General features: G+C 36.8%; 1 protein-coding gene across 12 annotated transcripts in view; it reads right to left on the bottom strand.

Annotated features, from left to right (window-relative positions):
* Positions 1 to 14,998, bottom strand: part of DLG2 (discs large MAGUK scaffold protein 2) — a 2,206,106-nt gene that overhangs the window by 466,399 nt on the left and 1,724,709 nt on the right. For 10 of the 12 annotated variants that reach the window (XR_013156681.1, XR_013156683.1, XR_013156682.1 and 7 more), the window contains one exon: positions 2,257 to 2,412. The exons of the other annotated variants lie outside the window; for them this stretch is intronic. Coding sequence is in view for 7 of the 10 variants with exons in the window: in XM_077113416.1 (XP_076969531.1) it covers positions 2,257 to 2,412 (156 nt within the window). In the remaining 3 variants the exon portion in view is untranslated. The remainder of the gene's footprint in view (positions 1 to 2,256; positions 2,413 to 14,998) is intronic. 12 annotated transcript variants of the gene reach the window in all.

The following is a 14,998-nucleotide window of genomic DNA, read 5'->3' as shown; positions in this document are numbered from 1 at the left end:
TTAAGAATGACTCCTAAATTTTTGGCTTGAGCAATGGAGTAAATATATGTACTATACACTGAGTTGGAGAAGCCTGGAGGAAGAGCAGAAATGAGGTGGGGGAATAAAAAATTCAGTATCAGTCTACAAGTGAAAAGGATATTAAAATGAGTATGTATCAAAATTTTTTTCTTGAATGATGAATAATGCATAATTGGAAAAAGGAAAGAAATAAGGGGGAGGGAAAGAAATTAGAATAAATAGAAAATAGAATCTCCAGTGAGCTGGGGGTAGGTGGGAACTGGTACAAATCAGAATTGATAAGTGTGTGTAATGTGAAAAAGACATAGTTAACAATATAATGCAATTTTTAATTTGAAATCATGAAAAAAACACACAAAAAACTATGGTCTTTATAAAAAAAAAAGTTATAGAAACTAAAAGAATATTATGTGATGGCATATCCAGAAGGTAGATTCTATCATGTACTTACTGGTGAGTGTTTAGAGAGGGATTCATCAAGATATCCTGTGAGGTAGAAGGACACCAATGTAACTTTTATGTTTATTGAAAAAAAGAATATTTTTTTCAAAAAGATTTTGTGACACTGGGCCAGAGGGAGAAAGGTGAGAAGGCTGGATAAAAATAGAGAAAGGAGATAAAAAGAGAAATGGGTGGAGACTTTTTCCAGGGAGCAAAGATGTCTCCACCATCATACTTATGCCTACACAAGTCCTAATAATGGTCTCCAACTTGGGGGTCACCTGGGTTTGAATCCCAGGTCTGCCAAACACTAGCAGATGACCTTGGGCCAGTCCTTTAACTCCTCAAGCCTAGAGTTCCTTATTTGTAAAATGAAGATAACGATAACATGTACTTCTTAGTGATTGTGACGTTTAAGAGACATAATTCATAAAAAGTGCTTAACAAAATGCCTGGCACAGAAGAACCCAATAAATGATAGATGCCCTTATATAGCTGATTATAGATGTTTACTGGAGAATAGTGATTATAGGCATGTGCACATTCTCGCTTCCTAATGGGTAAGATGACTTTGCTTTTTTAGCTCAAAATTGTATAGTTCTCTGTTACAGGAAATAGTTCTTTTAATGATTTGTTAAAAATTTTAGAATCCTCTAAAATGCGATGAGGCTTAATCAATGCAAATTAGTGAAAATATCTCAGCTGATTAAAGAGCCAAAATGTGCTTTCTTATTTATTTCCAGACATGTTAAATATAACATAAAATTTATTTACTTTTCATAGAGAGGGCAGTGATTGATTTGCAAACACATCTTTTAGAATATCTAAAAACAGAGACGATGTTATATAAAGAACATCCTGATATATCCAATTTCATTTTGGATCTTTATAAAATCTATATATTCTCAACCTTAACAATACTATGAAGAGATAGTAAGATATCCAATCTGAAATGTAACTATATGAGCACCCCATGGTGTTTAAGAACATTACTATTTGAATATTTTTATTTAGACTGAATTGGAAGTCTCTCACAGAAGAGCGCATTCTATTTTCCTTACTTTTCTATTCTTCTGTCTCTGGCAACTATGTGCAGACAGAGTTTTACTATTTACTATACACATGCTTTAGAATATCATTGTAGAATTATATCCAGTCTTTAGACCTAGAATGATTTGTTTACATTTAAAATATTGTCAAGTCAAATCTGGACTCTACATTAGAAGTGTCATACTGCAAGAAAGGCCCTTTGAGCATCTGTTTTCTTCTATAAAATTGAAATAATTATATATGAAAATGGATGTAAATACCTAGTACAATAACAATGTAAAGTTAAGGTTATATTCTTTGTGGTTGCAAAGAACTAGTTCTATAGATTTAGACAAATTGCTTAACTTGTCTCATCTATTAAATTGTAATAATGGTACCTATTATGTTATGCCTGGAGCAGAAAGTGCATTAAATAGTATTTCAAAAAGTACATAGTAAATGTTCACTTTTATCCTTCTATATGAGGAAAAGTGGTGTTAGTTACATTAATATCTTATGAAAATGTATGGGAACTAAGAATATTTGCAGTATCATGTGATCATGTCTGGAAGCTCTGAGATCACATTCCAGAAATAAAAAGGCAACATTCTTAATTTCTCCCATTACACCAAAGGAGTAGAATACCTCTCCATCTTGAGGAAGATGTCGAGTGAAAGAGAAGTGAGCAGAGGTGGATTCTACCCATTCATCCTTGTGAAAGCACATGCAATTTGAGAAGATGAACTGAGGAAGCACATGCAGTACCTGGTCATCTCAGAGTCAGGGAGCAGGCCTAGGTGGTAGTGGGGGTAGGGAGCTGAGAGAAGGAAGCTTTTGTCACACTCAACAGGGGAATAGTGCCTGGGAGAAGCAGGCTTATCACACAGTTTGTTCACAGTGCTGTAAACAGGTTCCGGAGGCCTGGTGATACAAGAGGAAGAGAAAGACATGCATGGTTAGCATACATTTTGAACAATGATGCAACTAGTAGCATGTCACCATATGCAAAAGAAAAATCCAAACTGATGCCTTGGGCTTTATTAGGCCTGAGTTAAGAGTCTTTTTAGGAAACAGGATCTTTGGTTAGAAATTAGTACTGTGACATTTGGAACGACTAAAATGGGTATACCAGATAACTCAACAGAGTCATGATCAACCTAAAAGTGCCATCCCTATTTGGATAATACAGTCTGGAATGACAAATTTGGGATTTTCTAACAAGCTTCTTCTTAAACTTTAGTCACACTTTAAATGTTAGTTCTTCAGAGACCTTCCCTGACCTTGGCCAGGATATCCTGTAACTTTTCACAGCATCCTACTCGTATATCATAACACTTTTCTTTGCATGAAATGATCTTTATTTTCATTTTTTTGTTTAATTTATTATTTGTCAACATCACTGCATCATAATACATTTCATGAGAACAGAAACTCCATTTATTTTGTTTAACACTTAAGACTGAGTTCAGCATACAGCACAAATTCCATAAATATTTGTTTAATGCATATATGAATGGATAAATGAGTGCAAATTCCCACATTTATATTTCAATTTGGGGAGAGATGTAGGTGTAGGAGGCCAGCCTTACTTAGGAATATAATAGGTTACATGATCTGTTTGGCTTCTCCATATATTTACTCAGAAGTTATACCCAACAATAGATTTTACAGTGTTTTTTTGAAGAGGATAGTAACAATTTAGCAAAATTTTATTAAATAAATTAATCTAGGGATACTAGCACGCTACCTAAAATAGCAATACTATTATCATTTTTAATTACAAATATGCAGTAGGCTCAAATACATTTTACATTTAATTTTTGGACAAAGATTGATATGTTACAGAATCCTTGGCAATTAAAAATATTTTAAAAACCTATCCCCTATTTTTTTAACACATAGTCTGAATTTACTATCAACATCTTCCCTTTAAGATAAGAACTGAAAGCTTTGAATTGAAATGGAAGCACTCTCTGGCAGTCTGGGTCATGGACCCCAGGAGGGTAGGTTCGCTTGGGAAGGTAAGGAAGAGATCAGGACAAAGGGCAATGCCCAGGAGGCCATCTCCAGGGGAAACAAACCTCATGCCCTGGGAGTGTGAGACCACAGGAGTGGTAATAATGGCTACACGCCTGAGTAGAGGTACAGGAATTGTAGGTGGAGAGCTCAGTGAGGACCCTGTCTGTGTCTTATTTGTTTCTGTAGCTCCAGCTACCAACAATGGAATCTTTTTGATCTGATTGAGGAAGGAAAGCAGAGAGGAAAGATGATAAGCAGAACATCAAAAACAAAGTTTCCTTATTTAAAATATTCCAATGGACCAGTTATGGCCTAGACATACTACCTAGAGAACAGGATTCTTCCCTAATACAAAGCTTCCCATCATGCAGAAAGAGATGCCTTGATCTGTTCACAGTGGAGGAGCTGAGGAGTGCGTGGAAGAAATACAGAGGCCAATTTTCTCCTGCAGAATAAATATCTCAGTAGTAAACTTGAGGTACTTTAAAATGGACTTTGTTCTATAACAGTGGCTAATATAGTAATATTTACAGGAAGAATTTAAGGTTTCTTAAATAAGATAGATAAATTTTTTCTTACATTAGGTATACTGATTTATATTCTCAGCTAAGACCATGCTCTATTATTAGAAAACCTAAGGAGTTTGAAAATTTCTCTTTATCAATTATACACATGCACATACATGATGGTAAATACCAGTCCTTAAAAAAAGGTTAGCAGCAAAGTCATTCCTGAGTGTTTACCAGTTTTTATTAGTTTACTTTGTGTGATATGATGTGAGAGGACAAACGCTTTCAATTAGCCACTGAAATATACCTTAAAAAATATTTGTATTATGTCTTGATTTTTTATCAGTCTGTTTTTTCCTTGTTGATACATTCAAATTTATGAAGAAATACATACATTTCTAGGGTCTTAGAGACAGAAAGGTTTATAATGCTGGTCTGAGAAAGAAAACTGGCTATGAGAGATCACAGCCTTCTTGCACTTAAAATGTGGTTGCCTACTACAAATTCAGCTTGGAAAGGCTTCTGTATTAAGGTGCTGCAGAAAGATTCATAAAGTAAGAAAAGAAATGGCATGGATTAACTCTATGGAAATTATTCTAAGCAGATTCTCACAAGAGGATCTGATATTATCCGCTGATATTTCCACTCTTCCTGAAATACTTCCTCTGTGCCAGAAACAGCTGGATTGCTTCCCAAATATCTAATCATTGCTTCTTTCTTATTAATAGAAACCCAGTTTTCCACTGGTCATTTTAACTGTAATAAAGACTTTATTTCTCAGCCTCTTTGTAGCTAAACATGGAAATATATGTAAGTTCATACCAGTGAGATTTAAGCAGAATGGCTGCTTAAAGGAAGGCTGATTTTGCTGGGACCACTAAAATTTTATTCTTTCCTACTTCCTCCCTCTGTTGATCTGGAACCCAGATATGATGTCTGGAGCTTCGGAGTTCATCCTGGACTATGAAGCGAACTTGAAGATAGAAACAAACACTAAGGACAGTGGAACATAAAGGTGTAGCTTGTGTCACTTATGGTGTTTCTTCACATATCATTGTAATCAAGAGGTTAGGATTTTAGGGATAATTATGATTACCAAATCATACAAAGATATTCCTTTTTACTTTCTGGTATATTAAAGTAGACAGAGGAAAATATCTGAGATCTCTGAACTGTAATCTAGCTGCACTGATTTCTGATAATGATGGTAAAGCCCTTATCTTGTGTCTTTTTTATTGTGAGAGCTGCTACTCCCTTTATCCTGGTCTTTTTCTTAAAGTAACTTGTAAGGACAAGGGCTCACTAATGCTAATGAAGAATTTGATTCAGACATTAACTAGCTCTACCATCTTTGCATTTGTAAATTGTATCAGCTAGACTCTGCCATTGAAATGATAATTATACCTCCCCCCTTTTCAGCTTATATTTTTCCTATTGAAATGATAACTCTATCTCCAAAGCTTCCTACTCAGACTTAATTATTTGAAATTATAATGACTTCATCTCCCCTTGTGAGAATCCATAAAAACTTTGAGCCCCCTAAACTCAGGGAGATGGATTTTGGGCTGATAGGCCATCTGACCTCCTGACTCCCAACTAGCAATAAGCTTCTACTCTTTGAAAACATGGTGTCAAATGAGAGCCAAGATGGTGACTAGTGAGATGTGGGATTTACTTCATCCTCCACAGCAGCTATAGTAAATAGCCAGGAACAGTACAGAACAACTGCTGGAGCCACAGCAGTGACCAGACACACAGTGTACCCTAGTTTGAACAAGCTGGACCGGCTGCGATCCCACCCAGAACCATGAATTCCCCAAGCTGCTGCAGCTGGTGCCCCTCTCCCACAGGCTGCTTCCCAGAGGGTAAAGGAAAGACACTTTACTAGCAGCAGGGGTGGAACACAACCAAGCTCCAATTGTGGAATTAATTAACAAATTCTGACTACTAAAAAATAGGCCCCCAGCTCAGCTGAACCTAGAGTAAAAGCCAAGGTTGCTGATTTTTGCCTAGGCACAGAGGGGCAGGGCTGAGGGTAAAAGAGAGAGAGAGAAAAAAAGGAGGGAGCACATAGGACCTGGAGATACACAGAGCAACATACAACTTAAGCTCTTGATTGGCAAACCCAAACAGGGCCTGCTCTGAAAAGGATTTATTTTCTTTTTTGTGGTTGTGTTTCTATGGCCTGACTGCTCTTTGGATACAACTGCGGGGCTTCTCAGGCTCCAACTGCCGAGGCATGGGCAGAATTAAGCTTGTTTGAGAGTTTATCTGAGGGCTTTGCCTTCTCCAAGATAGGGGTGAGGCCCAGCTCAGGTGAAACCACTCCTTCAAGGAATTTAGACCCCAGGGTCTAGAAAATTGAAGCAATTAAAGCCAGCCTACATCCTCTCCTCTGTCTCAAACATGCCCCAGCAGGGACAGTCCACTGAAGTTAAATGTACCACATCACTTCATGCTAGTGGGACCTGCAGGCAGACAAGCACCACATACCGGGCAGGATAGGAAAAACACAGAGTCCAGAGGCTTCATAGGAATGTCTTTCAACCTGCTGGGTCTGACCCTCAGGGAAAACTGACTCTTTCCTCCTGAGAGAATGCCAGTTTGGTCTGGGAAAATCTGGGGTCTATAATACCTAAGTATTATATACCCTCCTCAGGGGGAAAAAAAAACAAAGGCACCACATAGGCAGGGGAAGAAACAAGAAAACAAGAGCTGAAAAATTCTGAGCTGTTAAACAAAACCTAAGCTAGAGGACTAAAATAAGCTGAACTGAATGTCAAAGAACAGATAGACAACAAAGTCATCCAGCAAGAAAATCCAAGGAAAAAAAAAGTGAAAACAATCTCCAGAATAAACTAATTAAGGAAATTAAGTGCTTAGATGCCAGCAAAAAATAACAAATCACACTAGGAAAATTGAAGACATGCCCCAGTCAAAGAAACAAACAACAATTCAAATGAGATACAGGAGATGAAACAATTAATTCAGACTGCTTGAACAGACATGGAAAACCTCATCAAAAATCAAATCAATGAATTGAGGGAGGATATAAAAAAGGCAAGGAATGAACAAAAAGAAGAAATTGAAAGACTGAAATAAAATCACAGAACTTATGGGAATGAAAGGCACAGTAGAAGAGATTAAAAATAAAAAACAATGAAAACCTACAATGTTAGATTTCAAGAGGCAGACAATGGGATTAGTGAATTAGAGGATGGGAAATCTGTAAACTTGACAAGCAAAAGAAAATATAGGGAAAAGAATGGAAGAATATGAGCAGGGACACAGGGAATTGAATGACAACATGAAGTACATGAATACACATGTTGTGGGTGTCCCAGAAGAAGAGAAGGGAAAAGGAGGAGAAAAACTAATGGAAGAAATTATCACTGAAAATTTCCCAACTCTTATGAAAGACTTAAAATTACAGATCCAAGAAGTGCAGCGTACCCCAAAGAGAATACATCCAAATGGACATACTCCAAGACACTTACTAATCAGAATGTCAGATGTCAAAGAGAAAGAGACAATCTTGAAAGCAGCAAGAGAAAAGCAATCCATCACAGGCAAGGGAAACCCAATAAGACTATGTGTAGATTTCTCAGCAGAAACCATGGAGGCAAGAAGACAGGGGCTGATATATTTAATACAATAAAAGAGAAAAACTGACAACCAAGAAGTCTGTATCCAGCAAAATTGCCCTTCAAAAACGAGGGGGAAATTAAAACACTTTCTGGCAAAAAAACTCTCTGAGAGAATTTGTGGCCAAGAGACCAGCTCTGCCAGAAATACTAAAGGGAGCACTAGAGACACAGGAAAAGACAGGAGGGAGAGAGAGAGAGAGGTGTGGAGAAGAGTGTAGAAAGGAAGACTATCAGTAAAGGTAAAAAGAAGAAAAATGAGATATGACATATAAAAGCCAAAAGGCAAAATGGTAGAAGAAAGTACTACCCATGCAGTAATAACACTAAATGTTAATGGATTAAACTTCCCAATCAAAAGACAAAGACTGGCAGAATGGATTAAAAAAACAGTGCTCATCTACATGCTGTCTATAGGAGATGCATCTTAGACCCAAGGATAAACTCAGTTTGAAAGTGAAAGGTTGGGTAAAGATATTTCATGCAAACAACAATCAGAGAAGAGCAGGAGTAGCTATACTAATATCCAACAAATTAGACTTCAAACGTAAAACAATTAAAAGTGACAAAGAAGGACACTATGTATTAATAAAAGGAACAATTCATCAAGAATACATAGCAATCATAAATATTTATGCACTGAGTCAGTCAGAGTGCTCAAAAATACAAGAGGTAAACACTGAAAAGAGAAATAGACACATCAACCATAAGAGTTGGAGATTTCAATTGCCCACTCTCATCAATGGACAGAACATCTAGACAGAGGATCAATAAAGAAACAGAGAATTTGAATAATACAACAAATGACCTAGATTTACAGACATTTATAGAACATTACACCTCCACAACAGCAGGATACATCTTTTTCTTAAGTGCTCATGGATCATTCTCAAGGATAGATCATACGCTGGATCACAAAGCAAGTCTCAATAAATTAAAAAAGATTGAAATCATACAAACACTTTCTCAGATCATAAAGGAATGAAGCTGGAAATCAATAATAGGCAAAGTGCCAGAAAATTCACAAATACTGGAGGCTCAACAACACACTCTTAAACAACTAGTGGGCCAAGGAGGAAATTACAGGAGAAATCAGTAAATATCTCGAGGCAAATGAAAATGAAAATACACATATCAAAATTTATGGGATGCAGCAAAGGTAGTGCTAGGAGGGAAATTTATTGCCCTAAATGTCTATATCAAAAATGTAGAAAGAGCAAAAATCAAGGAATTAACTGTCCACTTGGAAGAACTAGATAAAGAACAGCAAACTAACCCAAAAGCAAGCAAAAGGAAAAAAAGTAATGAAGATTAGAGAAGAAATAAATGAAATTGAGAAAATGAAAACAATTGAGAAAATCAACAAAACCAGAAGTTGGTTCTATGAGAAAATCAATAAGATTGATGGACCTTAGTGAGGTTGACAAAAAGAAGAAGAGAAAGGATGCAAATAAATAAAATCAGAAATGGAAGAGGAGATAAAATCACTGACCCCGCAGAAATAAAGGAGGTAATGAGAGGATACTATGAACAACCTTATGCTAATAAACTCAACAATGTAGATGAAATGGACAACTTCCTAGAAAGGCATTAACAACCAACATTGATTCGAGAAGATATAGATGACCTCAACAAACCAACCGCAAGTAAAGAAATTGAATTAGTCATTAAGAAACTCCCAAAAAAGAAAAGTCCAGGACCCAAATGGCTTCACATGTGAATTCTATCAAACATTTGAGAAAGAATTAGTACCAATCACGCTTAAACTCTTCAAAAAACAATGAAGAGGAGGGAAGGGTACTGAACTCATTCTATGAAATCAACATCACCCTCCTACCAAAGCCATATAAAGATACTACAAGAAAAGAAAATTACAGACCAATCTCTCTAATGAATATAGATGCAAAAATCCTCAACAAAATTCTTGCAAATCAAATCCAGCATCACATTAAAAGAATTATACACCATGACCAAGTAGGATTCATCCCAGGTATGCAAGAATGTTTCAGCATAAGAAAATCAATTAATGTAATACACCATATCAACAAATCAAAGCAGAAAAACCACATGATCATCTCGATTGATGCTGAGAAGGGATTTGACAAAATTCAACATCCTTCCTTGCTGAAAGCACTTCAAAGGCTAGGAATAGAAGGGAACATCCTCAAAATGATAAAGGGCCTCTCTCTCTCAGACAACATGACAATCAAACTCACTGCCCCCGCCCCCCGCCAAGTGGGACATAACTCCCAGGGTGTAAACCTTCCTGATAATGTGGGACAGAAATCCTAGAATGAGCTGAGACTCGGCATCAAGGGATCAAGAATACCTTCTCGACCAAAAGGGGGAAGAGAGAAATGAGACAAAGTGTCAATGGCTGAGAGATTTCAAACAGAATCAAGAGGTTATCCTGGAGGTTATTTTTACACATTATATAGATATCCCCTTTTTAGTTAAAGTATATTCGAGAAGCTGGAGGGAACTGCCTAAAAATGTAGAGCTGTGTTCCAGTAGTCATGTTTCTTGAAGATGATTGTATAATGATATAACTTTTACAGTGTGACTCTGTGATTGTGAAAACCTTGTGTCTGATGCTCCTTTTCTCTACTTTATAGACAGATGAGTAAAATATATGGATTAAAAATAAATAAATAATGGGGGAAATGTTAAATTTAGTAGATTGAAATGCTAATGATCAATGAAAGGGAGTGGTAAGGGTTATAGAAAAAAATAGGGAAAACAAAGGCTAAAATATATTGGGTAGATGGAAATACGAGCAGTCAATGAGAGGGACGGGTAAAGTGTATGGTATGTATGAGTTTTTTCTTCTTTCTTTTTATTTCTTTTTCTGAATTTGATGCAAGTGTTCTAAGAAATGATCATGGTGATGAATACACAATTATGTGATGATATTGTGAGTTACTGATTATATACCAAGAATAGAATGATCATATGGTAAGAATGTTCATGTTTGTTTGTTATGCTTAAAAAAAAAAAAAGAAAGAAACCACAATGTCTCAGGAATTGGTCATTTGAATACATAAGGCACAAGAATCCAATGCCTTTGTCCAGTAGCATCATCACATCTGGACTACCTACCTCTGGAACTTTTTACCTGGAAGAAAAGTATATACCTATCTTTTAAAGCCAATGTCATTTTTTTAACCTATTACATAAACAAGACAATATTCACAGCTATACTCCCATTAAATCTAAGATTGAAAATCTAGCGTAAGGAAATAACTACAAATAGAACCTATTTTAAGGTGTCAATGTGTTTAATTGTGTTCCAATCTATACCTCCTGAATATACTGAAAAATATAAAAAATGTTACTCTTCCACTATATCATTTAGAAAGCCTGTGACTATTTGGAGAACTTGCAGCATATTTACACATATAATGGAAGCTGATTTAATCTGCTAGCATAGGGCATAAGACAGGAACAACTTTTTTAAGGTCACAAAACATTTTCATGGTGATATTACCAGACAAAGATGGTAGATTCTTTTGCTTAATGCACTAAAATGACCAATTCCTGAGATGCTGGGGTTTCAAAGAGAGAAAAAACTTATTGCTAAGCACAAAACAGGAAATTAGACCCCAAAATCTGTCTCCTCAAACTGCAGTAATTCTGACAGTTTTATTAGGTAAAAAGTTGGGTAGGTTTTAGGATGAAGAGCACAATGGCCCCAGAAGATACTGTGGCAAGTAGCATCCCCCCAGCAGTAAGCAGGCCCCTCACCCCTCCTTGTTGACTCAAGCTCCTTCCTCTTTGGAAAGCCTCCCAGCCTCCAGGACAGTTGAAAGTGCATGTAAGCAAAGGTAAGAGGCGTCTGTAGGATCCCTCTCCCCCATAACTGCTTATCTGCTTCTGTAAACTCAGCTTCATGATCCTACTGGGTTTGATCACTGGAACACAGCCAATCATCTCCTTCACACATTGCCAGTTGCCATATTTGGAACATCCTACCTCTAATGAGCCATCTTGTCTATAAAAATCTTGTGTTAGCCCCTGTTTGGGGCTCAGACTTTCAGAGGCTACTCAGCCTTATGGCCAAAGACTAATAAAATCTACTTCCTGAAACTTCAGAGCCTGGATCCCAGTTTGTTCCGTTTCTGCGTAAGGTTCCTGGCAGCTCTTGCAGATCCTTGTTCTTGGTTTCACGCAACAATATAATTAGAAGTGATTTAATTATTGAGCATGTGCAGACTGATTACATGCTTAGTCACAGAACATATGTAAGAGAATGAAGGTCTTAATATGATGAATGGGCATGTTTTTTAGCATTATAATGAGGTATAGATGACTAATTTTATATATATATATATATATATATATATATATATATATATATAGGTTGAAGTCTAAGCTACTGCACACGTCAGATAGACCCATTTTGGTTAGATTCAATTTCCCTTATCAAGGTAAGTTTGGACTTGAGGTGCATTCATTTTGGGCTGACCCAAGACACTTCCTTAATAAACATTAATGGCTATCTTGAGCGATCACAAGACTCCAAGTTGAAAAACTGGATAAATAGGTACAAGTACAAGGTTAGTTACAAGGGTTTTACAAATCACAAGGCCACAAGATGAAGGCTATACAGCCATTATCAGAGATCAAGGCAGTTGAATTACAGTGTAAAGATTTCAGGTATTTCCCTCTGCCTACCCTAATAAATGAGAAAGTAAAAAGGAATAGTTATATAGTAATCTGGTAAACATAATCTCTCTTAAATCCTAACCTCTCAGTTACAGTGATGTCATTTTAGTAACATTGTACTTTCTGCTTAGGAAGGTTGATTCAATCTTTTCAGTCTGATATTGACTCCACAGCCCAAGAAAATGTTATTGTCAATTTTCCTAAGGTTCTTTACTTTGGGAGCATATTTTGAGACACATTTTTAGAGTCAAAGCTGGCTAATATACATTTCCAAAAAAAAAAAAATCCATTTTTATGCTACTCAATTGAATTAAGAGGAAAATATTTTATTCTCTGAACACTAATAATAAGTTCAAGACAAGAAATAAGTATGAGCCCCTGTAGTATGTCTAGCGCTTAACTCTTAAAACTTTTACCTACACTCTTTTGGGATGATTTTATGGAAGTAATACTATTTCCTCATTTATGTGTGTATGAGCTGAAGATGTTATATACCTCAGAAAAACCAGTTTCTTTTTTTCTGATCCAATCTTGTGGAGGCAGCCATGTTTCTTTCAATTCTGATTCAATATTGTGGGGTGGAAACTTTGGTTGGATTGTTTCCATGGAGATGTGACACACCAATTGTGGGTGCGGCTTTCTAATTAGATGGAGATATGACTCCACCATACAAGATAGGTCTTGATTAGTTTGCTGGAGTCTTTTAAAAGGGAAACATTTTGGAGTTGCTTCAGAGCCAACAAGAGACTCAAGCATTTGGAGATGCAGAAGGAAAATGCTCCTGGGGAAATCAGAAGTTAAAGGACCAGCCCAACAAGCCATGTGCCTTCTCAGCTGAGAGAGGTGTTCTGGACCCATCAGCCTTTCTTGAGTTAAGTCATTTTTCCCTGGATGCCTTAATTTGGACATTTTTATGGCCCTAGAGCTGTAAACTTATAACTTAATAAATTCCCTTTTTAAAAGGCTTTCTGTTTCTGGGATATTGTATGCTGGCAGATTTAACTAGCCAATACAATGTGTTTGGTAAATTTGGTGTTTGGGCCAGACTTAAGTGTCTTGGATTCCAGAAAGAGGCACTTATGTGTTTGACCCCAGTCACCACGAGTATGGTTTTCACAGTGAATCAATCACCTGACTAACTCAGAGTCTTCTCAATGCAGAAATAGATCCTGTAGGCTCATTTGTATATACCATTTGGGTTTCCTTCCATTCTTATTTGTTTGCTTTTATTCACGTATTATTTCCTTTCTTACTATTTTGTACAGTCACTAATTAAAGAGTAGATACATAAAATCCAGTCTCTTTTCTTGATTGTGAAAATATTTGATATCTTAGATAGATTGGTAGACAAAAAAACACCAATATATAATAAAACACTTGACAAACTGCGCAGAGCCTTCTTGTGCTATTGACAAAGTCCTCTTGCAACCAAACAGTTAAAATAAAAACATCAGTGAGAATCTCCTTACAATTGGGTTTGCATTTGAAGATGACTTTCTACTAGCTTCATTACAGTCCTAGGATTCTGTAATGCTATTATGCATATAGGCCATAGTAGTATATACAGTAAGTACCTCACAAGCTGCAGTCTGAATATAGGGAATAGCACATAATAGGTACTTGACAACGTCTTTCTGTGAATGAACGGATATTTTTCTACCATTCTCCAATAAGAGAGAAAAAGATCTCTTGTCTTACAAGATGTCATGAATTATTCTGGATCTCCTAACCAGGTTTAAATTTTTTTAGACCATCACCAATTCTCACAGATAATACAGAAGAAGAATCCAGACATTGTTAGCTAGCAACTGTGGCTCTTTATCCATGCTCAGAGAGATGGGCTTCATCAACACCTACCTACAGATCTGTGAGAGTCACCCCACAGCACAGCGCTACTCAAACACTTAACCAGTTCTGAGGTCCAGAAGGCCTACTGCTGGCAGTCAGCATCCTTAGTACTTAATTCAGTTATATTCTCTATAACTGCTCTACTAGATGGACAAGCAATGTCAATTTATGAACTGTCATTGGAATCTGGGTGACAAGAAAGATGTCACTATCACTTTCCATTGAGTTAGTGAGTAAGTGCCGTGGGGAAATGACTCTCAGCAAGGGCCTGTTTATCCTTTTATAAACCTTCTGTTTGGCCTCGGTCAGAAGTTAATGAATGTGAAAATTAATCCTAGGTATGTACAGGCTCTATTCATTTTGTGGATGTCCTGGGAAGGTGGGGGAGGGGCAGTTAGATATATTAGATATATTAGTGTAACTCTAAGTGAACCTATAAACAAATCATTTATCTTGTTGTCCACTTATCAGGGGCCAGAGATAAATGGCTTTATAGTTCCATCTGCAGAGCCCACAGCCTTTATTTGCATATCTATGGGTTTATAATTATAGATTCTTATAGCGTATAATTAGCACACCCTGGCCTTTGGATGATCTCAATTTCCTCTGAACTCCATTAGCACTTGCTGTTTGTTCTGCTTCCTTGGCATTTGCAATTGCTAATCCATGATGTGGATGTGCTGGGGGAGGGAAGCAGTCTTTATCCACACCCTTATTCTAAGAAACCACCCTGCCTACAAATGCCGCTCCCCATTTCTGCCACTTGACTCCAATCTAAGTTAGTCTCCTCTCTAGCCAAAGCTGATTGGACTGTTGGTCCAG

Source organism: Tamandua tetradactyla, chromosome 8, assembly GCF_023851605.1.
Source record: "Tamandua tetradactyla isolate mTamTet1 chromosome 8, mTamTet1.pri, whole genome shotgun sequence".
NCBI lineage: Eukaryota > Metazoa > Chordata > Mammalia > Pilosa > Myrmecophagidae > Tamandua > Tamandua tetradactyla.
This window is presented reverse-complemented; position numbering and strand designations above follow the sequence as displayed.